Source organism: Sciurus vulgaris (assembly GCF_902686455.1).
Source record: "Sciurus vulgaris genome assembly, chromosome: 13".
Lineage (NCBI taxonomy): Eukaryota > Metazoa > Chordata > Mammalia > Rodentia > Sciuridae > Sciurus > Sciurus vulgaris.
This window is the reverse complement of record NC_136474.1, coordinates 75106327-75133847: the sequence shown is the minus strand read 5'-3', so window position 1 is coordinate 75133847 and position 27521 is coordinate 75106327. Positions and strand designations below refer to the sequence as shown.

Genomic DNA, 27521 nt, shown 5'->3' with positions numbered 1-27521 from the left:
TCTATCATTACGTATTCAATTCCCAGTACCCTCTCCCCCTGCAAAAAATTTAAAAACATCTATCACTGAACAAATTCTTCTATTTTGTTCAAAACAACAAATCAGAAACTAAGTTGCAAGAGAGTTTGTTACCTAATCATTCCATTTTTTTTTTTTTTCCTACCCTGGAACACTGCCTAATAGTATCAGCAAGACACTGACTACACTAGTTCTCAGGCAGATCAATTTTAGGAGATATTTCATATGATAGTATGTCTGTGCATCCTTAGAAAAGTCTTTGCACATCGCTAGAGGCACAAATATGCAAGTTTGAAGATCACTGCCCGAGGCTGCATTGTCCATCAGGATGGCGTATGGGGAGGAAACAGATCATGTTCTAGGCTGTTTGCTGCTTGACAAAGTCACTTAGCGTCAGCACTCGGGTTGCATCCCCAGACCTGGGTACTCCTACAAGGTCAGCTCCAGTCCAAAATATGTGACAGAGATATGGTCAGACAAGCCTATCATCCTTGGAAGCCACAACAATGTAGAAAACAACCTAGACAAGACAATCTCAGTTTCATTTGGTGACACTGAACTAAATGTTGCTTAGCTCTGCCTGAGCTTGTCTGAATTTTCTGGCAGTTAAAGGGGGATTTATACAGCTGAAAACCTCAATCCCTCGCCTTTCTGCTTTTACTTTTCATGGGCGAATTTAAGCTTTGTACCTGCCATGTCTGCTGAATGTATAATTAGCATCCTGACATCTGAGCAGCAGCGTTTCTCAGTGAGCTTTATTTAGGGGTGGAAATATTTTTTACTTTGGATAAACTTAGTAACCCCTCCCCCAACTTCCTTACTGTCCTGAATACAACAGAATTTTAACCCTTGGAATATGCCAAAGACACAAAAGATCTGTGTCACTTGGAGTTATTTTGTCCTTCAGAATGAACATGAGCTGGGCGAGGTTTAAGACCAGGCTTAGCAACTTAGCAAGGCCCCAAGCAACTTAGTGAGACCCTGTTTCAATATAAAAAAAAAAAAAAAAAAAAAAAGGTTGGGGTTGTAGGTCAGTGATAAAGCACCACTGGATTCAAACCCTACTACCAAAAAAACAAAAATGATGTACATGAATTGGCTCAACTCTACCCCCCTTCATTCCATGGGTGATAGAAAGGTCAATGCCCTCTTACTGATTTCCTGAAAATGTCTGGGTTCCTTGGTCACCTCTAGCTCTGGTTCCTGTGAACTGTATTTCTTTAAGAATTATCAACTCTTCTCTCCTGCTGTCTGTGCCCTCAGATCAACTCAGCCATGGAATTCAGAAGTTATTCTCATTTGGTGATGTTCAGGGTTGGGGAGGGGTCCCAAATCAGGTGCCCAGCAGACTTCAGAGAAAGTATGAGGAATGGGGATTTACTTTCCAGCAACAGGGCCAGCATAAAATTGAATTTGTGCAAAGATTCTCCCACACTTCTACTCACATGAGGCTCCAGATTCCTGTGGCCCAGATCTCTCCTCTCCTTACTTACCTTTGCTTTGATATCCCAATTCATAACAAAAGTCAACATCCAACTTCTTAGGCAGAAAAACATTTTCCCAATCTTTCCCTAGCTCTAGGTTTCTGTCTATATATCTTAGAACATCAAGCTAGAGTTTTAAAAAAACTATAAGGATTTGCTCCATAAAGTCACAGGCAACCATTTTCCTCCTCCTCAGTTTTAGTTCAGAGATTAGGGATGTGGATTTTGTTTGTTTTTAATATTAATCAGGAGAAAACCCTAGGTAGTGCACATTAACAGAATAACAGAATGACAAGGAAATTTGAACCAATCAACACCATTTATTGAGTGCCTAATATGTTCCAGGCACTGAGCTAGGCACAAAAGGAAACACAATCAGACACAGTTCTGCTCTTGTGAGAATTACAAAGCTGGTGAGAAAGAGAAACATCAGTCAAATACTCATTGACGCAGGTGCTGTGAGAGTAATATGCTACCTAGTAGAGGGCCTGGCAAGCTTTCTACAAGGCTATGACACAGACTTTTACCGATCTGAAGGCCAAGTAAAAGTCACCTTAGGAAGAAGGGAAAGAGCATTCTGGCTAAGGAAGTAGGTCATGCAAAAGAAAGCCCTGACAAAAGACTAAAAAGGCTCATATGGCTGGGGCTGCAAACATGGGTAGCACAGTGGAGTAAGTTGTAAAGGTGGGTAAGGCAAGACCATTAACAAGTTTCAAGCAGGGGAAAGTGAGGTGGCTCAAATCTGCATTTTGAAAAAAGTCACTCTGGCTGCAGAATGAATGGATTGGAATGTTACAAATGCTTGAGAGGAACCGTCAACTGCCTGGAGCGCCCATATCGAGACAAGCAATGATTATTGATATGATTATTCAGAGCAGCATCTTACATGTGTGTTTTAATGCAATTTTTACAGTAAATGAATATATACAAATAATTCAAACCATCCAATAGCACTAGTACTATAAGCCTTATAAAAAATAGCAGTCCAGCCCTCCTCAAACCCCTTTCTCCTTCATTTTTTTTAATTTATTTTTTTGGTACAGGGGATTCAACCCAGGGGAAGAGTTAACCAATGAGCCATATCCCCAACCCTTTTTATTTTTTGAGACAGAGTCTTGCTAAGTTGCTTAGAGCCTAAGTTGCTGAGGCTGGCCTTGAACTTGCGATCCTCCTGCCTCAGTCTCCAGAGTCACTGGGATTACATGCACTACTGTGCATGGTCTTTCCTTCCTTTAAAAAGCCCTTCTTCTTAAGGGTTAGGGATTTAGCTCAGTGGAGGAGCACTTGCCTTGCAAGGTCCTGAGTTTGGTCCAGGAAAAAGAAAAAAGCCCTCCTCCACTTTCTCTTAACTAGTCATCTGGTAATCTGGCATTCTCTACCCCTTCTCTTGCCTTTTTTTTTTTTTTTGAAGGAGGAGCAGGGGAAGTGCTGGGAATCAAATCCAGGGTCTTGTACAGCCTAAATACATTGCCAGTCCTTCCCCTTGCTTTTTAGAACATAATATGCTTAAAGTGCTATTTGTTTTTCAGTTTCAGACACTATTACTTCCTATGAGGGAAGAAAAGAATTTCACTCTATTACCCCACCCCACCCCAAATCTATTCTTACCTTGTCAAGAAGTAACATTCAAAGCCATGATCAGCACTTCCTTTTTAGCATGTTCACCTTAATAAAAACACTCATTCATTACCTGAAAAATCCATCAATCAGTAAAGATAGACCCAGTGTATTTCACTATAAATTTATATCTTTGTGAGGACAAAAGTACCATCACTGTACATTTTTCATGAATGTTCCTGCAGCAATAAGGATTTTTATCCTTTTATTAAAGTAAAACTACCAAAATCTTGAATTGGCTTAAGAATATTTAAGAAAATCACAATTGAATTATATGTGCTAGTTAAAAGACATAACAAAGTTATTTGTGCTAGGAGGGCAAAAGTAATCTTTGTGGGATAGTCCACGATAAGCCATGTGATCTATCAACAAAGCAGGGAAAGCAGGTGTGTGAATGAGCACGAAAACAAGCAGGTGATTCTTAGGGCCTAAAAACCTAAGCCAGATGTTTTGAACTCACAGAAATCAATTCCAAGGAAGGAAATACTCAGAAATACAAAGATTTATGCATAAGAACATTCATGGTAGTATTATTTATAATCATGGAAAACAATCTTTATGTACCATAATAGAAAAATAGTTAAATGTTACTAGATCTGTAGAATGTAATTCTATAAAATCATTAAATTCATGCTTTCAGAGAATACTTAATACTATGGGAAAATGCTCATGAGAAAAACAAAAGTCAGCCTACATGTAAAAATATGCATGTATACATGTATATAATATACATACATACGCAAACATATGTATAAGCATAAAATATCTAGACACACTCCAACTTAAGGACATAGAAATAAGACAATTTTTTTTCTCCTAGGCCGGTCCACTACCCACATACTTCAGAATCGCCAGAGGGACTTACTAAAAACAGAAATTCTCAGGTTCCATAGGGAACCTATTGACTTAGGCCTTGGAAGCAGAGCTTAAGGATCTCTGTCTACTTACACACCCAACTCACACCTCAGTTTGAGACCCCTGGACCCAAAGCACTAGCTCTGAGCAATGGAATTATGAATAATTGCCTTCCTTTCTTGAATCTTAATAAACAATTCTTAATGGAGCAAACACTGCTTTTATGATGCAAAGTTTATTCAAAGCACATTAATGAGGCATGAGTATTAGCAACAGTTGATTTAGGTTCCATTTGGACAAGTCTAAACAACTTCTGAGAACTAGAAAGTGCATATTTTTTTAACCTAAAATAGGCAGGTATCTATGAACTCCTGGCAATTGAAAGTCAATTTAGGACAAAGAAAGCAGTATACCAAGTACAGATATGGAAATCATTACTTCCATAAATTAAGCTGGTAAAACTTACATAATCATTTTAGAAGTAATAAGGAATAGTATTTCTCAATAACCCAAGATGTTCCTTGGCTAAAAGAGGGTTCAGTGATCAAATAAACTTGGAGGCACAGTGCACATAATTACCCCTCCCCTTCCCTCTTAGTCATATATCACCAGGAGTAGATTACAGGTTCTGAGAAGTCTAACATAAGCTTCATTCTTAATTCTAGCTCCACAAATTCTTAGAACTCTCCTAGCATTAAAAACAAAATCAAGGCCAAAAGAGGATCTAGAAAGAATTCTCACCATGGGGCTCAGTCCACATATATTTATAAAGCCTGAGTCCGAGAGCATGGCTCAAGTCAGCTACCAAGTAAAGCCCAGAAGCAGCAAAACTAAGCACCAGGCTACAAGATGAGAACATCTGAAGGAACTAGATATTTACTTTTGTTTACTTATCTACACTTAGATTATGAGCTCAGGGCCATAAACGTGTCTCTTTTGTACTCATTTATGTACACCCAACACAATAAAACTTGGCACTTGTTCACTACTCAGTGAAAGGGGCACTGCCTACCAGGCAGTTTAAGTTCCTGACAAGTACAGTAACGAGATGACCTAGGCACATAAGTACATTCTGAAGAGAGCACTCTCGAGACATTTCTGAGTGCTTACTGTGGGTAGGCATTTCTAAGAATGTAGAGGTGACCAGGACATAGTCTCTACCCTTAAGGGCTCCATGCATTGGAGGTACTAGTCACAGCCATTCCCTGTGTACAGGTTTGGGCACACAGTGGGTGTCTAATTCATTCTTGTTTAAAATGAGTTTGGAAACAAAGACATACTTTATCTAATCAAATCTGGGCACTTTGGGGACAAAAAGTCTAGTCAGACAGAATCCAGCCATTCTAGAGATGCCTGAGAATTTAAGCACAGCTCTCTTGATCACCACTACTGTGCCATCTCCACAACCATCCAGGAGTCAAATTTTTGACCAAAGAAACTCCAGAACACAAAGAATTTTAAGAGAACACACTCTGACAATGTTTCTAAGTTTGTGTAGTATACAGCTCTCTAGGTTCTTGTGATGTAATAGACAGCATTGAGAAAGGGGTTCAAAAAGACTTGACAGCCCTCTACTGCAGGACTCAATACCTTTACCCAATATGCTCCTGACCTGCACTGTCTCACTTAATTTTCACAACAATCCTATCAAGCAAGCCCCCACCCCCCATCAGCATTTTGGAGATAAACAAGTTTAAGAAGTTAAGAGACAATAAATAATCTGCTCCAGACTACACAGAGGTACTATATAAAGTACAAAATGGGATTCTGAAATCAGGTCTTTCTGGCACCAAACCTGGTTTATACATTCCAAGCAATTCTGTTTTTAATAGGTTGATGGGCACAAGCCCAGTTCCAGAGGGGACATATAGCATAAAGCATTCCCTAAACTGATTTGATTAGGGAGCCCTTTTGAATGAATCAGCATTCTGTATTAATTTTCCACAGAACATAAGCTCATAAGGAAAAGCTATTCTAAAAGAACATTTATTAAGGTTGTGCTCAAAGAATTATTAATGGGAACATGTAAATTAAACCTCAGTAATAAATATGACTTTTTACCTCCAGATTCATAAGCTTCACTTGATGGCTCAGTTCTTTCAAAAAATTTTTTGATACAGCATTCCAATTCTGACATAATCTTCAATCTTCAGGATCTGTTGTTGGATTCAACTTACATAGTAATTCAACTCAATATGTCACTAATTTTGGTAAAGCATATTCAAATTGGAAGTATAAATTGTAACTTGCTGTATAACTCAACAGGTCTGCAATTTGCATTTTGGGGTGAGTTAATTCTGTATTCTACAGGACTAACCCAAACTCTGCAGACATCTAGCATTCCTGACCCCTACGGATTAAATACCAGTACCACTACCACCCCTCAGTCATTGTGACAAGAAAACATTCCCACAATTTCCAAATTCCTAGGACAGTACTCAGATGAGAATTTTGGGCTAAGAGCAAACCAAAAAGTTCAATAAAACACTAACATAATCACTTAGCCTAGTCCTGAATTCAATATTCCAGTAAATCATTGCATGCTATTGTTAATATTGCATGTACAATGTCTCGTGACTCGCTCTTTCTCTTCTGTTAATAATATGAAAAGATTCAATACAAATTGCCAAAATACCATTTCTAGCCAAGAGGGCTGAGTTCAGTGTACCTTGCCAATAACAGCAAGAAAGCTGGGTAGAAGTTAAGTCCAGGACTGCATGGAGTATGGTTTATATCTGTGACAGTAGCCATAAAATGAGAATACCTGAAAAATCTTTTTGTCAAATATGCATTTTAAGAATGATGCTGGGTGGTTTTTACTTCTTTTAAAAATGATTTATTATCAAAAAGCTTGCTCCCTCTCACTAATGAGTTAGTTCAATGATGCAGCTCCATCCTTTTTAGGATTATCAGGGCCAAAATAATTTCAGACCAAAAACAAAAGAAAAAAAAAAAAATCTGGACTGTAGGTTCAGCAACATTCACAGACATGTCAATATGAACACCTGTTTCATTTCTTGATTGGAATGCCAATCACCATAAAATCTTCTGCTAGAGTCACTTCTTGGAGATCTAATACTGATTCTGCTTGCTTTTTCAGTTCTGCAATGCCATCTGTTTCTCCTTCTCTGGCCAAGGCAACTGGTTTGTACCTCTGACTGAAGTGAGTCAGAACCAGCCTCTTTGCCTGGCACAACTTTGCAAATGTTGCTGCCATCTGAGGTGTGCTGTGGCCGTGCTCCTTTGCTTTGTCCATCTGGGTATCATCAAGAGTTGCCTCGTGGATCAACAGGTCTGCTTCAAAGCACAGTTTCACTCCTCCATCTCCTACAACCCCAGAACAGTCACCCAATATGCATATTTTTCTTCCAACAACAGGCTTTTTTAAGACATCTTGGGGAGAAATTGTAACCCCATTTTCCAAAACAACAGAGATTCCATTTTTCAGCTTCCCATAGGCAGGACCTGGTGGAACACCTAGTGATGAAGGCAGACAATGTTACATCATGGATATGGAATTTTTGACTGTTTAAAAGAGTCTATTTTAATAGCATAGCAAATAGAAGATGGAAAAGGCATCCAATTCTTTTCATAATTATTATAAATGTTTTACTACTTGTGGAAACTAGAATATATGTACATTTTAAAAGTTCAGTGTTGACTACTTACACTTAAAACACTTTCCATGCACATGTATCAGATGACTTTTAAGTTCCTAAGTCCCTCTAAGACCTTATTATAGTCAAGATGACAGTTTTGATTCTCTGCCCTGCATATGAGTAATAGCTTTCGAAGGTATTTTATTTAATAAGTTCATCTTTGGGTAAAATTAAAAGAGTACATCTAAATAATAATATAATCAATGCTAGTCAAGACAGATACCTACAAACTAACATAATAAAAATTTGTTAGATAAGACTGTTTGGATCACAAGATCAATGAGCATTTTAGATAACTGCACAAATCTTCTTCATAGGTTGGGAAGTCCTACATTTACCAACCTGGGCTTAAATCTCACATTAATCTAGAATAACACCTGAACATCATTCTGGACAAGTGCTTACAAACAAGTATCAAGATAGCAATAACTAATTCCAACACAGATCATGTTTAAAATTTCCAAAAGTAACTGTTTCCATAGGTTTTCAGATAATAAAATACCTTTGACCTACGTCATTTTTCTCATTATGTAGCATCTTGTATTGATTGGGGAAGAGACTGTATATGTAAAGAGACAAACATAAAAAATATCACCATGCTTTTTATAGGCATGGTCACATCATGCCAAGAAAGGCAGAAATGGAGGCAGAATGCACTGTGTCTCTGCTCTATAAGCGGTACTAAGGATCCCTTCCTGCATGAGGGCTAGCATGGAGGAGGTGTGAAGCCTTCAATGGGCCCTAAGACCATCTTGGTGTGCTTCCTTCCCACTGCGACAAACCCTGGCATGTAAAACTGGTTGAGATGCAATGTGCTAAACACCAAATTAATCAAGGTTGAATGAGCAGACAGAGTAGATTGAGCAGGAAGCCCTGGCAGTACTTTGTTGTAATTTAGGTTGTAAGCTTAAGACCCTAGGAAAAAAATTCTCAGATCAAAGATGTCACTGAAAACAGACTTCAAAAGGAAGCCAGGAGGGTTCGGAGTATAACTCAGTGGTACAGTGCACAGCATTTGCCTACCATATGGGAGGCCCCCAGTGCTACCCTCCCTTCACAAAAAAAAAGCAAAACTGAAGACAAGAGACCTAAAACCATCACCATCACCACCACCACCATGCCACCTAAGACAGTACAAGACAGATGAAGAATGTGGATCCAGTCAGGCATGGTAGGGTATCCCTATAATCCCAGCAACTCAGGAGGCTAAGGCAAGGGGACCACAAGTTGGAACTTAGCAGACCCTGACTCAAAATAAAAAATAAAAGGGACTGGGGATATAGTTCAGTGGTAAAGCAACTCTGGGTTCAATCTTCAGTACCAAAATAAAACAAAAAAACAAAGGAATGTGGATCCAGGAAGTTGAAGAGAGGATTCAAATATACTATATATTTGACTTTTGTTCTGAATAAAATCTTATGGCCCCAAGGATTTTCCTTAATAAATAAACTTTGGGCAAAGGAATTGAATACAGAAAATGTCAAGTTTCAAGTCTTAGATACAGGAAAGAAAGGTAATATGATACTTCTAATGGCTTCAGTTAAAACAGTTCAATTGATAAAGAAAGGGGAAAAAAAAAAAAGCAAAACAAACCACTTACCAAGGTCTTTCAATTTCTGTGCATTGAGTTTACCTGGACGTTTCTTTTCTACAACTGAAAATCCAAAGGAGGGAATTCTGTGAAAGAGGCGAAATGCTTTTACAACAAACTGTTCATCATCAACAAGAAGGTATGAGTTTTCTTCTGAGTCTAATAGGATAGTTCTTCCTTGTCCCTCTTTGAGAGAGGTGGAGCTCTCTGTTGCTTTATCCATATGTGGAGATTCTTTCAGTACTTCTGTAGGACACTGGTCTTCTGTGGGCACCAACTCATGGACCACATAAGGGAACACCAACTCTGTGTGAGAGAGCTCCATGGTTCGCCAGATAAAGTCCCGAAGTCCTACAGGGCCATAGATTTCAATTGGCTGTTTGGTGACCACAGAGCCACTCTGCAGGCTGATTGTGCAGAGGAGCCCGGGAAGGCCAAAGAAATGGTCTCCATGAAGATGTGTGATGAAGATCTTGGTAATTCTCCCTTTTGATTGAGACAAAGAAATATATTTGGAAATAAGACCTGAGACAAAGCTATATGAAACAAACTTACATAAAATCAGGAAGTTAAATTTAGAAGTTTTATTTACCATCATATGCTTATTCCTTTACATCTTGCAACATGATTCCAGAAGTAAGAAAGTCTTTATTTCACTGGATGATTTTTAAGTAAGATAGAACTTGTTTTTCATGAAACATTTTCAAATGACATAAGTTTTACAGTATTTTCCTCTATATAATTTCTCATTTTAGAAAAAATGAAATGTAAATGTGTATCAAAATAATTCACTTAACTAGATGGGTCTAAGTGTCAAAAGCATTTGGCAGTCACATTGCCCCCTACTGCCCCCTCTGGGAACAGAGAATGTGTATTTCCAACAAAACAAAATGTTCCACTGACTCCGAATGGTTGGGCCAGCGCCTGAACCCAAAACTGCCTTTTAAGGACTCTACACTGGACAGGGATTAGCCAACCAAGTCAGAGCCTGCCTATTCGGGTGAGGTTGTAGGCGAAGGAGAAAAGGGACAGGGAGTGAGGAAGCAGGGAGAAGACGGGAGGGGGGGAAAGAAGAAGAGGAACTGGGTGAGAAACAGAGGAAGGAGGTGGGCAACAGATGCCACAATGCAGACTGGAGAACAGATCCCCTGGACCCATATCTTGTACCCATCTCTTGTTTTTTGAGCTAATACATTAGCTTTTTCAGTGAACTACTGGTTAGGTTATAACTTGATTTAGCCAATGGTAAACTGAATTTACTGCTGGTATGTGGCAAGATGCCACATCAGCATTTTCTGAGGTGCACCACAGGCATTTTGAAAGTAAAAATCACAACTAGCACATTTCCAGTATAACAGGCTTTTGGGCCTACCTCAAGACCCACCTATTTTAAACATTTGATACCATAAAAGTACAGGATCTTTTTATTGATACCATAAAAGAACAGGAACTGTTTATTGCAATGTGATTTGTGCTACGACAGCAAATGTTTTCCAAGCCAGTCTTCCCAGAGTGACACCTCCCAACCCAGGCTGCAGTGGCAGAGAACAATGGATTGGGCAGAGGTTGATTTTGGACCCTGAGAATCCCCTGGAGGCACTCTCTCACTAGAGATTTCAATATGCTCTTTTCTCTTTTCTCTTTTTAGTCCTTGTTTTCACTGTTTCTGACTTCAAGAATCCTTTCATTTCCGTCAACGACCTATCTAGGCTGCCAAGCCACCTCCAAGAGTGACCTGAAGATTATACAGACACATGGACGACAGGCAGCTAAACCCAGATCACTCGCTGGCCTCAAAACTGTCAACATCAGATATTCTGGGTCCTCTCCTGATCTACTCCAAAACAAAGCCAGAGTAGAATGCCAAAACAGTCCATAACCCAAAGCAAGCAAGGCAAATTGAGTAAGTGGAAAATTGGTTCCCACGGTTATCACGATTTCAGGGAAGACAAACATTTCATTTTTCAAGAAACTTGATTTTAGAAGGAAAAATAACATCAACCACAATTATCAAAGGTATGAGGAAACTATCAAATGAAGAACACATGCATTCCCTTTCATTTGAGAACAAGGAAGTGATGGAGAAACACTGCCCAGAGAGGGGTGGAATACAGAGCATCCTCAGAAAATAATGATACTAAGCATCCTCTGAAATAATGATTCTTAGGGCAATTAAAGTCACTCATTTTCATAGGAAAAGGTCTGCAACACATTGTACCTGTTGCTCAGCTAAAAAAAAAAAAAAAAAACAGGTTATGCAAAGTACAGTGTGATTCCACTCATGCAAAACTACACACACATATACACAAATATACCCATACCATTACAATATCTCTCTGTATAGAAAATTTATCTATGGGAAAGGGGCTTGGGTTTCTCTTCTTTACACTTTGTTTTATTTAAACTTCTACAATGAGCATATTTATACACTTATAATTGTTTTTAAATGATTTACATAAATCATTTTATTTATTTACTTTCTGGTGCTGGGCATTGAACCCAGGGCCTCACACATGCTAAGCACATATTCCACCATTGAGCTATATCCCCAACCCCTTTTATATTTTTATAATCATGTTAAAAACATGGTTTTGTAATCCTTTTATCCCCCAGTACTGAGGAATTATCTTAGGGGTGCCCTACCACTGAGCTTCAATCCCAACCCTTTTTCCTTCTTTTTTTTTTTTTTTTTTGTGGTGCTGGAGATTGAACCCAGGGCCTTGTGCATGCAAAGCAAGCACTCTACCAACTGAGCCATATCCCCAGTCAAGTTCTTATTTCTTCTTTTGAAACCCAGTCTTGCTAAATTTCTAAGATTGGTCTCAAACTTACAATACTTCTGCCTCAGTCTCTCAAGTTGCTGAGATTATAGGCATGCACCTGTGTGCCCAGCTGTAATACTTTGAATAATAATTTTATGATCATTTTATTTTATTGTTGGTTTTTTGTGCTAGGAATTGAACTAAGAGCCTCCTACATGCTAAGCATGTGCTCTTCCACATTTAGTACCCCCAAAAGTATTTGGACAATACCTCCATTATTCTACTTATTATAATTACATGGTTGATGACTGTATGTCCATTTCTGTCACTAGGCCAAAAGATCCTGGGTCACTAGAAGGCTCTTTCCTTTTGTCATCAAGTACCACGCCTTGTATGAGTTGTGGGAATTACTGCAGTAGCTATTTATCAAGACCTAAAAAATGAGAAGCAGGGTGCTGAATGTCTTACACATTCACAAACTGAACAGATATTTATTGGGCATCTACTAGGTATATAAGTGATTAGTGAACTTAGTTTATCATACAGGGATATAAAGAACACAGAAAAAAACTATTTAAATAACTTAATTCCAGATACTGATGATGCTAAGAAGATAATTAAAAGAGGATGAAATAACAGAATGTGGTGAGGGAGGGACTACTTAACCCAGGAGAATCAGAAAGCCTCTGAGAGCATCTTCCTCCTCTGAACACCTACTGCCCTTTGCATTCTCTCGTGACAACTATCTCCTGGTGGAGACGTATGTCCACTGTTCCCTGCTAGGGCAGTGCCCACCCAATGTCTCATGTAGCCCTCTCATCTTGCACCTCCCAAGCCTACAAAATTCTTGCTCTTGACATTTATACAGTGAATGAAAGGCAAATAAACAAGTTCAAGAAATTCAGTGGGAATGGCAGGGTGCCTGGGGGCCTCCCAAGTCTTGCCAGAGTTCCAGCACTGAAGTAGGACTGCAACCATCAGGGCTGTTTCTGAACAACAGGCCCAATGAGAACTAAAATAATGAAGCAGAACAAAAAATAATCTTAATGAGATACTGACTGCATACTAACCTGCCTTCAGTTGGCTTTTCATAAGCTGTGTCTGTGTCCCCTCTCCACAGTCAAAGAGCCAGCATTCACCCTCACACCGAAAGACCACAGCAGAGGCACCCCGAGTAGGGGATGGATATGCTGCACCGGTCCCAAGAAACGTCACATCCATAGACATCTTCCACCCTGCAACAGAAAAATCACCTTATTATTTCAAACCACTGTACCGAAAATGTATTACTGTGTGATTTACTGTTATTTATTTATTTTGGGTGCTGGGGATTGAATCCAGGGCCTTGCACTTGGTAATGGTGCTCTCTAAGCTACATGCTCAACCCCTATTTGTTTTTTGGTTATAACACTCCCCCGACTCCCCATTCCACTAGTAGTACTGGGGATAGAACCCAGAGCCTCATGCATGCTTGGCAAGCACTCTTATCATTGAGCTACATCCCAAGCCCTGGTTATAAGTCTTAAATGACTAAAATGACAAGTTACCAAACCTTATATTGACTGTCTACATAGCATACATACAAAAATAAACCCAGCTAGACCCAATCAATTAGAAACTATAACTGAGGGACTGGACGTGTAGCCTAGTAGTAGAGTGCTTGCATGCATGAGGCCCTGGGTTCAATCCCCAGCACTGAAAACAATCAAACACCACAGATGAATTTCAACAACATGGCATTTTCAAAGAAAAACTATGCAGACAGTAAAAAGATCAGTGAGCACAGGGGATTTTTAGGACAACAAAACTATCAAAATGTAGTCTGTAAAAATAAAAGATTTTAATAAAAAATAAACAAAAACAAAAAGCTATTTTTGAATGCTACATTACGGACAGACACATTGGTCACTTGTACAAAGAACGTACAACACAGTGAAAAATCAACTTTAGTTAATCATAGAGTGGCAATACTGGCATCAAAGGTAACAAATATGCCATAGTAAAGCAAGGTATTAATACAGGAGAAACTAAGAGGTGAGGTGTGAGGGGGCACACGGGAATTCTGTAATTTCCATTCTTTTTTTTTTTTTTTTTTAAAGTTCTAATAAACGCTAAACAGTAACAAACCAGTTGAGGTTCTGGGTAAGAGATTATATTTAATTATGCTCACAAGCAGTGCCTCTGGTGCCCATGATGATCAGCCCTTCCTCTGAACTATCATGAACAGTAATGTTCTATATTACTCTACAGTAATGCTAATATTTCATTGTAATGCTGAGCAAATGTCTCACTTCCCTAAGTGACTGGTTATGGGTCTCTGATCTTTTAAGTGACTGATAACCTGTTGAATATTTAGATTTCTACCAACTCCTGGCACTATTCCTTTCACTATTTCTGGGCACAACTGCCATCTCAGATATGTTTCTATGATGGGAGATGTGTGTCAAATAGAATAAATAAGTATCAACAGGAACTTTTACATAGCCAATTATAGATTTTGCACATTACTCCATGTTGGTGGTTGGAGAAGAAAACAATATTAAGAAAAATTACTATAATAAGAAAATATGATCAAAAGTATTAATAGCTTTTCTTGGTCCTAGGATTAACCAGATAAAAACAGAAATGGGGGAGGGGGAAATCCTGGTCTTATGTAAACAAAAAACCAAATCATAAAATCATCAGAAATAAAATTAGCAGGAACAGGACCTAAATGATTCAAATAAATGGAGATACACACTATGTAACTGGCTAGGAAGACTTGATATTATGTAAATATTCATCTTTTCAAAATTAATATGGATGTATTTAGTGTGACTTCTATCAGCTTTCCAGTGAGAAGTGCCTTGGGACAAAACAATCCTAAGATCACATGAAAAAGAATAAATCTCTGAGAATGGGCAAGAAAATTGCAAAAAGTAGTGAGTAGTGACTTGCCTTTTCATATAATTACATTTATTATATTAATCAGATACAGTAAGCAGAATACTGTCATATAAATACAGGTGAAAGGAAAGGGAAGTCCAGAAATAAACCAAATAAGTACCAAATTGTCTTTCTGATGTTAACTTATACTAGTGATCGTTGCTAGGATCTATTATTTCATTAGGAGTTGCCAAAAGGTGTTACTCTCTTATTTCCTCTGCAGTCATTAGCTGGTATCCTTCTATAATTCCCTGGTCAATTAACTAGTTATTCGGTAGTGCAATTTGTACACAAAAGGTCTACAAAGAGACAAGATCTTATCTAACTCCTGATGATGCAATATGAAGTATAGTCAGCAACCTCCATAAGGTTTTCTTGCCAAAAAAATAGAACCAAAACCTGAAAAAGCCTGTAGGTCTAAATACGTTTATTAAAGGAACTCACAGGATTGGAAAAGGAACGTGCAGGCTGTTAAGAAACATCACTGGGGGACAAATGACTTGATTTTTTCAACAAGTGAAATACAAGGAAAAAAATAATGAGATTTTAGAGACACCAACCAAACGTAAAGTGTGTAGCTTGTTTGGATCCTGATTTGGACAGATTGGTAAGGGGAGAGGCAGGGAAGATATAATTGGGGAAATGTAAACACTGACTGGATAGTTGATAATATGAAATGCTAATATGACGGATAATGGTTTTATGTTCAGAAATAGTTATCGTGTTTTATAAAAATAGACAAGTATTTAATCAATTAAATAATACATTTCAGATTTGCTTTAAGTAACACAGTGGGGGTAACAGATGAAACGAGATTGATCATGAGTTGGGAATTCAACATAGTATTCTATTTTCATATATGTTTGAAAATTTCCAAAATAAAGTTTAAAAACAAACTAAATAATTGAAACCCTCCCACTAGGTCAGAAAGTAATTAGAAATTCATGTAATCAATGATGCATATTTTGTGACATGCGCCACTCCGGGTACCAGGAATTAAAAAGGAATTAAAAAGCGGCCAAACCAGATTTGGTCCCTGTCTTCTTAGGCCAAAAAAAAAAAAAAAACCAAAAAAAAAAAAACCAGATGTTGGCCTTCTCACGACTGTGATCCACCTTCGACTAAATGTACATTCTGGCGGTGATCACAGTTGTCATTTGGCACTCCGGGCCGCGGTTCCCGGTCCCGGCTGCAGATCACAATCACGGGAGACGATGGGGCCTCACACTGGGAAGGCTTCCCAAGTGAGTCCACTGGCTGCCCAGTTGAGAAACGGCACTCCTCCGTTTCCAGGCGGTCAGTGTCACCCCAGCAATCACCCAGTGGCGTAGGTAGGGCAGACACTGCCGTCCTCCATCTTAAAGCTGAAAGAACCGTGGTTCGGAGGGAGAGTGAGTGGCCAAGCAGAGCCCAGCCAGAGGCCAGGCCTCCGGCCACCAGCGAGCTCAGGCTCCCCTACAAGACCGCGTCAGTTTCGCAAAAGGCGGGCCGGGCGGCGGCAGCAGCGCCAGGCAGCCGAGGCTCTGGCGGGGACAGCGACGAGGTGCGTCCTCGCTCCCGGGGCCCGGCTCCCCGGCACCAGGCTGGGTCGGGCCGAGCCGAGCCGAGCCCGCGAGTCCCGAGGAAGCGCGCCCGCCCTGCTTCTGCGCACCCTGCCCCACTCACCCTCTCCCCGAGGCCCGCGCAGGAGCCGAGGGAGGCGCAGGCCCGTTCCGAGGCCCAGCAATCCGCGGGGCAGCGACGCGTGCGGGCGGAAGTGCGCCGCCGGCAGGGTCCCACGCTGCCGCTCTAGGGCGCGCCGGAGGTCTGCACTCGGTGGCGCCCACCTGGGGCCAGGCTCCTAGAGCTTCCTAGCGCTCCAGGGGTCCGCCGGGAAAATGCCAGCAGGTGCCCGCCTTCTTTCAAGGTCGCTATAAAATGGTGGCCGTGACGCATGATGGCCAGAGCGACTGCACCAAAAATGAAAATGTTTATTCTGGTTTTTGCTTTCTTTTGTTTCCCGTGTCGTGTTTTTCATACAAGAATGTGCTTCCTGATGTTTTGCCCAAGCAAAAATGTGTGTAATTTTGTCTTTGGTTGGGATGAATCTTTTAGCCACTAGGCCTGAAAGCTTAAGCTTGGAAAGCCTTAAGAAAACTCAAGGGCCTTTGAACTAGTTCATTATCAGAATGACCATGTAGTTATTCCAACGTTAATCTAAGCTTAGCATTTGCTTAGAGTCTGAAGCTAGTTGTGGGTCTTTGCCCCAAGCCTTGCAGACATTTCTCTCGGGTAACATGCCAGGTGTGCAATGTATAGAATGGTCACGTAGTGATTACAAGAGAAGACAGTGATAGGCATGAGGTTTTAAAAAGTTGTAGGGCTTTTAAACTACCAGAAGAGAGAGATCAAGAACCCCCATTTCGGGCTGGGGATATAGTTCAGTTGGTAGAGTGCTTGCGAGGCAATTTAGCGAGGCCCTCAGCAACTCAGTGAGACCTTGTCTCTAAATAAAATACAAAAAAAAAAAAAAAAAAAAGGGGGCTGGGGATGTGGCTCAGTGGTTGAGTGCTCCTGGGTTCAATTCCCTTTACCAGTCTACTTTTTGGACTTTTCAAAGACTTATTTATTCACGTATTAATGGAGTTTCAAATCTGTGGTTTGTGTAATTTTTGGTGCTGAGGGAATTTTTAAAATGTCATGGCAACCAACTAACAATATGAGGAACAAATGAAAAGGCAAAGGAGTGGTTAAGATTATAGGAAAGGAAGCATGTGGCAATCCCAGAGACTAGGGAGGCTGAGGCAGGAGGATGGCAAGTTAGAGGCCAGCTACAGCAAGTTAGTGAGATCCTGTCTCAAAGTGTAAAATATAAAAGGCTGGGGATGGAGCTAGGGTTAAATCACCAGAACAGAAGAAAGAAGAAAAGAAGGAGCGAGGGAGGGAGGGAGGGAGAAAAAAGAAAGAAAAGGAAAGGAAAAGAGAAAGAAAGAAAGAAAGAAAGAGAAAGAAAAGAAAGAAAGAAAGAAAGAAAGAAAGAAAGAAAGAAAGAAAGAAAGAAAGAAAGAAAGAAAGAAAGAAAGAGAAAGAAAGAAAGAAAGAAAGAAAGAAAGAAGAGGGAGGGAGGGAAGGAAGAAAGAGAGAGAGGCTATGGGAATGGACTGGGATGTAACTCAGTGGTAGAATACTTGCCTAGTATGTGAGAGATCCTGGATTAAACCCTCATCACCCCCTGAAAAAAAAAAAAAAAAAAAAAAAAAAAAAAAAGGAAGAAAGAAAGAAAAAGAAAAAGGAGATCACTAGCCAGGAAGAGGTGGGACTTGAACTGGGTAGAATAGGAAGAGACAAAGAACCTGGCACACTGGCACACCCCTATAATTCCACCGGCTCAGGAGACTGAGGCAGGTGAATCTCAAGTTCAAGGACAGCCTCAGCAACTTAGAGAGGCCCTAAGCAACTTGGCCAGACCTTCTAAATAAAAATATGGAAAAAAATGACGGGGTGTGGCTTAGTGGTTCAGTGTCCCTGGGTTCAATCCCTGTACCAAGAGGATAAACAAACACAAAAAAGAGAGTACTGACAGTGGTATATTAGGAGGATCAGAAGTAGAGGGAGAAAGGAACATAGGAAAACATATTAAAAAGAAATAATGACTAAAAGGCTTCCCATATTCATTGAAAAGCAATAATTTCTACATTCTTCAGAAGCTCAACAAATTCCAAACAGAATAAACCCAAAGAGACACATAGATATACCATAGTAAAAATACTGAACGTCAAAGACAAGGAGAAAACCTGAAAAGCAGCAAGTGGAAAACCACTCACCACCTAGAGGAGAACCCAAAGACCAACATATTGATGCTCATCAGTGGGAACCAGGAGGCAGGGAGATGACACATTCCAAGTGCCCAAAGGAAAACACCTGTCAATGAGTGGCCTATATCAAGTAAAGCTACCTTTCAAAAATGAAGGCAAAATACTCTCCCAGCCAAGTAAAAACGGAGGAAATCTATTGCTATCAGACCAACTTTACAAGAAATACTAAAGGAAGTTCTTCAACCTAAAAGTGAGCAACCGCAGATGGTAATTAAAACCCACAGTAAAAGAAAACAAACAAACAAACAAAAAACAATAAAGATATATTCGTTGCAGCAATTCTTTTTGGAAGGAAGTTCCAAACAGCACACAACTTTGGCTGGCACAATCCAGTATGAGAAACAAAGGTCTTCCTCATTCCTTATTATAGCTATCTAGTACTTTCTGTGTGGTTGTAAATCATAATTTAGTCAATCAGTCCTTTGAGTTGTTTCCAGTTTCATTTTACTGTCACAGTGGGGTGACAAATGGCCTTGTGCATAAATTATGTTTCTGCAAGTATATCTTTGGCATCATTTCCCAACAATTAGGAATGATGGCTGAAGGGGTAAACACACACACGCACACTCACTCACACATTCACACTCACAGTCAATTCTACCAGGCGTTATTAAAATTCTCTCCATAGGGGCTGTACCATTTTTTTTTTGGTAGTGGAGATTGAACCTAGGGGCACTGTATCACTGAACTACATTCCAGCCCCCCACTTTAATTGGAGATATGGCCTTTACAGAAGTAATTAAGATTATTAAGTCAGGTTACAAGCACAGGGCTCCGATCCTGGATTAATATCCTCACGTGGAGAGGAAGAGAGACCAGAGTATGCTTGCTTTTGTGTACCTGTCCCATTCTCCTCTCCATACATACACATCAAGAGAAGGTCACGTGAGCACACAGTGAGCACACAGCAGACCTCTTATCCAAGGCCTCACTTTCTGTAGTTTTACTTACTCATAGCCAACTGTGATCTGGAAATATGAAATAGAAAATTCCAGAAATAAGCAATTCATAAGTTTTAAACTGCAAGCAATTCTGAGTAGCACAATGAAATCTCACACTGTCTCACTCCATTCCACCTGAGATGTGAATCATCTCTTTGTTCAATGTATCTGTGCTGAATTTGCTGCCTGCCTGTTAGTCACTCAGTTATCAGATTAACTCTCATGATACCTCAGTGCTTGTATTCAAGTAACCCTTACTTTGCTCAGTGATGGCCCCAGAGCACAAGAGAGTGATGTGAAGGAGGCATCAGAGCAAAAACCATGAAAAGACAGAATAGCTCTGGTACCATGGGACAGTACTGAAGGGCATACTGGGGGGAAATATATACATATGTAGATAGATGGTACTATCTGCAGTTTCAGGCATCTGCTGGGGGTCTTGAAATGTATCTTCCAAAGATAAGGGGAGACTATTTTACAAACCAGGAGAACCCTCAGTAGAAGTTTGCTGGCACCTTGATCTCACAGTACTAGCTTCCAGAATGTGAGAAAATAAATTCCTGTGTTTAAACCACCCAGTCTTGGGTAACAGACTAAGACAGTAGCATAGTACGAATGGTTTTGTGTCTACTTGGGTAACAGATTAAGACAATAGTAGCATAGTATGAATGGTTTTGTGTCTATTTGCTTACTGAATGTTTTGCATATATGGCAGAATTTTGTTTGAGCCTTGTTTTCATTAAAACCTAGTAATAAGGTTGTAGGGAGTAGCTAATTCTTGCCTACCTCAAATCTCTTTGGCACTGTCAGTGAGCAGAAAGTACCTATTGTGGGGATATGTGTCCAAATTAGCTTAGATTAATTCACAACATGACCTGGAGTTGGGATGTTACAGGGTGCAACTTAAGAACAGACCGATCACCACTGAGAAGTCCAAATTTGAGTCTTTATTAAGCTGGCTGACTGTCTCACACAGTGGCCCCAAAAATGGCTATTGGGGGCTGCGGAGATAGCTCAGTTGGTAGAGAGCTCGCCTCATGAGCACAAAGCCCTGGGTTCATTCCCCAGCACCACAAAAAAAAAAAAAAAAAAAAAAAAAGGCTATTGGAAGAACAGCCCCGACCACAGGGTTGTAAGGATTCTTATATCAAAAATCATATCAATCATAAGTGTCTGTTGCTATGATTTGAAATTACAAACTAACATCATGAGATCATCAACAGAGGGAGAAGTGGGTCAAAATGACCCTTACCTAGGAACAAACTAAAGAATGGTTACCAACATCCACACAATCACTGTTCACATGGTACGTTGTTTAGGAGCAATAGGAATCAAAAGAGAGCAATTTTTCTTTACATAGGAATTGTCATTTTGTATTGTTAAACATGTCACACTAAGTAACTGATGATGGGCACAGAAGTGGGGTATTCCCATGGGAGAAGCTTATTTCCTATATAACATAGAGTCTCAGAGCAAAATGGAGTCTGTTTAGTCATTTCCCTTAGAGTCTGGCCTAGAACATTCTCATGGAGTCAGATCTGTCAGCCCATCACAGGGACAGTACATCGAGAAAAACAAAACAAAAAAACAGTATCAGGGAATCCAGACAGTCTAATTACCTCACCAACAGCTCTGATAATTTCAGCGTTTCTACTTTGCAGGCTTACATCCTGAATAACCTGCTGTGCTAGTCTGGGTCTCCCCAGAAGCAGACAACAAGGTAAGATTAAACATGCAAATAATTTGTTAGAGGAAATGACTGTGAGAGTCAGGAGGCAACCAGGAAGCTGTGAGAGCCTCAGAAGGTGATGGGGTTGGATTCAGAGTGAAGGAGAGAGGGAAGGAAGACACGTCGGGTAAAAATGCACCTTGGATTGAAGTACAGTTCTGAGTCACAAGGCCAGAGGGAGGCCTTGAGCTAGTATGACCCTGCAGAAGAATCCCCTGGATTCCAGGAATGGGCCTGTGACACTATGCCTGCTGCCCTACTTGTTGGCTGGGTCACAGCAGACATGGCTTCCATGTGAATGCGATGATGGATTTCAGAGCACAGTACTTGGGGCTGGTAGTAAGTTACACTCCTAAGAGTCAGAGATCAGAGAGGTGTACTCATGGATGCGTACTTCGCAGTGCCCGAAGTGTTATTTTAACTGTGTGTGTGTGTTGCTGAGGATTGAAGCCAGGGGCATTGTATCACTGAACTACAATTCCAGCCCTTTTTATTTTTTTAAGACAGGGTCTCACTAAGTTGCTGAAGCCTGGAACTTATGATACTCCCGCCTCAGTCTTCTGAGTCTTTGGGACTACAGGAATGTGCCACCACATCTGGTCTTTACGTATAATTTTTAGACCAGCTTGAGAAAGACATTTATTTGTGTTGAAAGTTGCCTTTCATTCAGTTTAGACCTAGAGCAGATGGTACTTAAGATTCACATTGCTTAGTGCTCATGAACGGAGCCACCACTCTTACTGATGTTTCTGAGTGTTAGTACTTTGGCAGGCAATGAAGACTTTTATTGGTTTGTCTACCTATTTCAGCACTGATGAACATTGGGATCTGTATTTCATTCACCGTGCCAATCCTTCTAATGGAGAATTGCAATGGACCTTAAAAATGATGTTGTTTAGTTGTTCATAACCTATCTTGGGCAATTAAAGAGCCCTTAGAAAATTTGAAAAGATCATTGAGCCTCACCCTACAAAAGGCACAATCACAGTATCATGTATTATTTCAGGAATTTCATGAATTCAGGTTCATAAATTTCTGGATGAACAATGTGTTCTTTCAACAGATAATGAGCTGAGCATTATTGTAGGTGCTGGGGATACAAAAATAAAGTGGGTATGATATTGTGAAATATGTATTTGAACTTCTTCCCCACTTCCGGGCAAATAGCTCCTAAAATCCTTGGCATCTTCAAAGTGATGCATCTTTTTGTACACTAATGAGTTAACTGATGCTATAACCCCAAGGTATCTTAAGGATGGAGGCTGCTCACAGGAAACACCAAGGCAGGATTAGAGGGTTAGGACATTGAGTTCACCCCTCAAGCATTGGAGATGGGAGAGCTGAAGGCTGAGTTTATCACCACAATGGGTATCTATTACTTATTGCAGTAGAGGAGGATACAGGCCATGGGGAAAATGTAGGGCATCTTTGTAAGTGGGTATTAAGAAAATATCTTTTGTAAGATTTGGGTTTGTTTGGTTCAGTGATTTTGCAGAGGGGCTGTGGAAGTTGGTGTGTACTTTGGAATGGGCTAGTGGGTGAGCAGAGACAATTCTATGATTGATAATCTCAATAAATGATAGGGAGTACAAACCAGAGTGAGGCTAGAACTATAATTGGAAAAATCAGTAGTCAATCACACTAGTCATACTAGTCAGGATTTGGGGGAGGTTGTTCACTTTTGTGGTTTGGATAACGTTCATATTTTATCTATGTACAGACATGGTTACAGAGTGGCCGTTTTTATCTGGTCAGAATGGCCTGTCTGATGTTGGTGTTCTGAGATAGTTCACTTTCAGCAGGACACCCAGGCCCAGCTAAGGTCCAAGCTGGCTCTTACCACCAGCTCAGCTAGCAGGTGCTGTCTGGGGTTGCAGCCTTTCACTCTCTCCAAGCACCTGGGCTGCTGGCGGGTAGGAGAACCTGGGTTCTCTTCTGATGACTCTATTTTTCTCAGAAATTGGAAACAAGGCATCTGCTGAGCTTGAGGTTGCAGGAAATTTGACAGTAAAGGTTTCAAAGATTCACCTGAGAGGGAAATGCCAGGAAACAAATAGAGTAGGAAGTTGAACATAAAGAAATATAGAGAAAAGATAAGAAGCACAAGTAATATTTCATGTCTGCATTTAAGTCTAATAATAAACTCCCAGGGGGTCAAGTATTATGGAGTATGTGAATTTGATCTAAGGGGATAATGCCAAGTTTTTAAAAAAGTCCTTTACATAGCAGCCTTTAAAAAACAAGATCATCAAGCATTTTTTATGCATAGGAAAATTTTACTAAGAAAATATAAGAGCATATATCTCATTACAAGTAATATATCACAAAAAGAGAAAAATAATCCACATAACTATGAGGTTTTTAAGACTTGATTCTTGGAACCATCTGTAAGAAAATCTGGTATAATGTGCCTACATGAGGCAGTCCCTTAAAGTACTATTCCCTTAAACAATTACCACAAGACTGGTTGTTACAGCATTTTATCTTAAACACAAAAGTAAGAAAGGCTAAGCAATGAGTTGCAAAGTGTGGCTTCCTTGAAGTCAATGATTAATGCTTGCAATGTTATTTTAATATGGTTTTAATTTCAGTTAATTTTAAAGTTTATTGAAGACAATAAAATATTGGGTAGAAATTTTGTCAAATATTTAGCTAAAATAGGTTGTTAGAAGTTCCTTATTCCACACACATATTTACTATTAGTACTTTCTAACTGTTCTCACCTTTTTAACGGAAATTGTATATGCGTATAGCACAACAGATATCATTTAGAATACATCTTACAATACAAATGCACATCGATGTGTAGATTAACAAACTGAATAGTACAATATGTAAGTGCATTTCAAATTGATTTGCACAGAAGTTATAGCAGCTGGTAGTTCTATGAATATTACTAAATCAAAAGGTGTTAGTGAACTACTAAAATCTTTAGGGATATTTATCACATTCAAAACCAAATCCTTATACATCCAATACTTAAAGATTAACAAATAAGTAGTTTACATTGTATTTGAATTATAAATGGGAACAAAGAAAAATCAAGTGAAGTGGTAAAATGCACTTGAGGACTTAATAATTTTTACCTGAAACTTTTTTTTTCTTCCCCCTTTTTGGTACCAGAGATTGAACCCAGGGGCATTTAACCTCTAAGACACATCCCCAGCTCTTCTTATTTTTTATTTTAAGACAGGGTCTCACTAAGTTGCTGAGGGCCTCTCCAAGGTGCTGAGACTGGTCTTGATTTCCCAATCCTCCTGCGCCGCTGGGATCCTAGGAGTGAACCACCACATCTGGCTAAACTGAAACAATTCTTGAAAATTGAGATAAAATCACCACTATAGGCCTTTCTTCCCTGAGGTGGGTATGAGCTAAGAGTCCCAGCTCCGCCACTCACCCTGATATATTTTGCAAGTCATTTAACCTCTCTGTGCCTCTGTCCTTGTCTATAAAAAAGGGACAGGTTTATTGTGGATTAAATATGCAAGATGCTTGGAACACCTGAACTCCTGAACAATGTAGCCACTACTTATACAATCTAGTTTGTTATTACTTGGCAATTATGTATGTCAAATCTGTTGGTGATAATTCAACAACTATGTAGGAATCAATGATTTGCTAGAACATATACTTCACAGTAGAAAAGGGAAAATAATTTTTCTAGACCATAAAAGGAAATTCTGAAAACTGAGGAATATATAACCACAGATTTTCCTTACTCGTTTGATACTGGGGATTGAACCCAGGGGCACTTTAACTGAGCTACATCCCCAGCTCTTTTTGAGCCAGGGTCTTGCTAAATCACAGAGGGTCTCACCACGTTGTTGAGGCTGGCCTCAAACTCATCATCCTGCCTCAGCTTTCCAAGTTGTTGGTAGCAGGTGTGTGCCACCATGCCTGGTTTTCTTCCTTAGTCTTAAAACTTACAGTACACTGAACGTAGGAATAAATTCCCAAGTAGCAAAGTCATAAAATTTTACTTGGGAAAAAAAAAAAAAAACAAGACTTTTAACAGTCATCATGTGAAAATGCTGTTTACTCAAAGACACAATACATTCAAGTCATTTGCGTGTATTTTATGTAACTGAACTATGAATGCATTTCCATATTTACTTTTCTCTTTGAGGGGCACAATTTTCCTTATTTAAGAAAGAAAAATAATTAGTGTTTCAAAATCTAGCACTACTTTTAAGTAACTCTTAAGAGTCATGTCCTATTTTAACCTGCCGGAATTTGCTGAATTTGAAAATAAAGGATTGGGTTTTTTCTTTTCTGCTTACATTAAAAAACAAAAACAAAAACAAAACAAAAAAACCCCCAAAACTCTTGATTTCAGATGAGGAAGTTTTCTATAGCTAAAACTATCCTGAATATTTAAAATATTAAATCTTACTTTAATTCATCTGCAACTTCACATTTACATGCACAAACTGTAAATCACAAATCAACAGAATCAAATACCACAAAGCTGCCACGTTCTATAATGAGCAACATGCCTGCAGCTGTACCCACATGGCCTTGTCTTGGAAATATGGTATTGGGGCTATTTCATTCTTTAGGACTTCCTTTAAATGGAATCCCAGTAGAGAGTTTTGAGACTTGTATTAATGCTCAAGTATTATATATACCCAATAAAGCTGATTTCATTTTGGTGAATTCAATAGAACATTGAAGTATTTGTGAAAAAGTTAGCCTTGGGAGACTGAATGGGCTGGAGGAAAAAAATCTTACATGTGTTTGACATAGTGGCACATGCCTACAATTTCAGCTGCCTTGGGAGGCAGAGGCAGGAGAATCACAAGTTCAAGGCCAGCTTGGGCAACTGAACTTAGTAAGACCCTGTCTGAAAATAAAAGGGCTGGGAATGTTGCTCAGTGGTAGAGAGTTTGCCTAATATGTGCAAGGCCCTGTATTTAATCTCCACTACTGGGGAAAAAAAAGAGCTACGGGAGAACTTGGATGCCACCCCTGTCCTTGGCCCCACCGTTTGGGCCTTCTGTTATTTGGGAACAATGACTAATGCTTCATGCTTTTATCATTGTATTTCAGTCTTAATTCATTCATCACTTTTGTAAAAAGTGGAAATACTATTTCTCTATAGGCTGATAATTTATAGGAAAAGTATAAGGTAAAGTCTGTCCTTAGAGAATGAATATCAAATTTAAAAATCTCACATGTCCATTTGCTAGCTAATCTTTTACAAATGAAATCTGGAGGCTAAGTTTCTCTTAAGTATACTATAAATCTAGAATTTAGAATCAAACAGTATTCTAGTTTTTTAATGTATTCTCAGGAAAAAAAATGTTTAAAAAGTTCTACATTAATTTTTCTTATAAAAACTCCAAAAACTAACAAAACTAGATGAAAGTTACTCTAAGAGTCCCAGTTGATCTCTTTCATATAAACAGAAGCACATAGTATATAAGCACTAGACTGAAACAGCACACCACATGTAGTATTCTGGAGCAACACCTCTGAGCGTGTTTGCTGTATCAGCAACACAGCTAGAAGCTCATCAGAAATACAGACTCTCAGGCCCCAACCAGAGCACTGCATCAGCATCAGCATCAGCATCAGCATCAGCATCAGCACTGGTCAGCTCTCCAGATGACTCTGTAGTCTGCCTTAAGGCAGTGATTGTGAGGGCAAGTACATGTGTGTGTCAGAACCACTCAAGAACCTGCTCAAACTACAGTCACCAGGGATCTGCCCCTAATGGTCTGGGGCAGAGGGCAGGATTGGAGGGAGGCGGAGCAGAAGCTTCTCTAATTTTATTGTTTAGCACTGTGGACTGAAGCCAGAAGCAGTCTACCACTGAGCTACACCCCGAGGTCCCCCTCTTTTTTCTAATTGTATGAGACAAGGTTACTATTCTAGAATGAGCATTTCGAAGTTTTGTTTCTTGCAGCACACAAGGCATACCTCAAGATGCCATACCTCAAGATGCTTCTGGATCTTCATTTAAAATCTTTAATATGCAAGAAACTGGTTGCGTTAGTCAATTATTATCCATTTTACTGGGATTAAAATTGGCATCTCCTGGTCTGAACACCTACCTTATTCATCCCTACTTAGCTCTAAAAAGT

At 39.6% G+C, this 27521-nt stretch overlaps 1 protein-coding gene across 1 annotated transcript; it reads right to left on the bottom strand.

Annotated features, from left to right (window-relative positions):
* Nucleotides 1–5070: 5070 nt before the first annotated feature.
* On the bottom strand, nucleotides 5071–16932 carry ELAC1 (elaC ribonuclease Z 1). Its single transcript, XM_079109017.1, has 4 exons — nucleotides 16577–16932; nucleotides 13057–13221; nucleotides 9234–9710; nucleotides 5071–7451 (listed from the first exon to the last, which is right to left on the bottom strand). Exons 2-4 carry the CDS (start codon nucleotides 13211–13213, stop codon nucleotides 6985–6987), a joined length of 1101 nt encoding a protein of 366 aa, XP_078965143.1. The 5' UTR covers nucleotides 13214–13221; nucleotides 16577–16932; the 3' UTR covers nucleotides 5071–6984.
* Between the last annotated feature and the right edge of the window lie 10589 nt (nucleotides 16933–27521).

What these genes read in the sequence shown, in the direction of transcription:
- ELAC1 (XM_079109017.1), bottom strand. Translation starts at nt 13,213, where the DNA reads ATGTCTATGGATGTGACGTTTCTTGGGACCGGTGCAGCATATCCATCC. An exon ending in GAAAAGCCAACTGAAGGCAG is followed by an intron (nt 9,711 to 13,056) that starts GTTAGTATGCAG and finishes CTCAATCAAAAG; the next exon opens with GGAGAATTACCAAGATCTTC. An exon ending in ACAGAAATTGAAAGACCTTG is followed by an intron (nt 7,452 to 9,233) that starts GTAAGTGGTTTG and finishes CTTCATCACTAG; the next exon opens with GTGTTCCACCAGGTCCTGCC.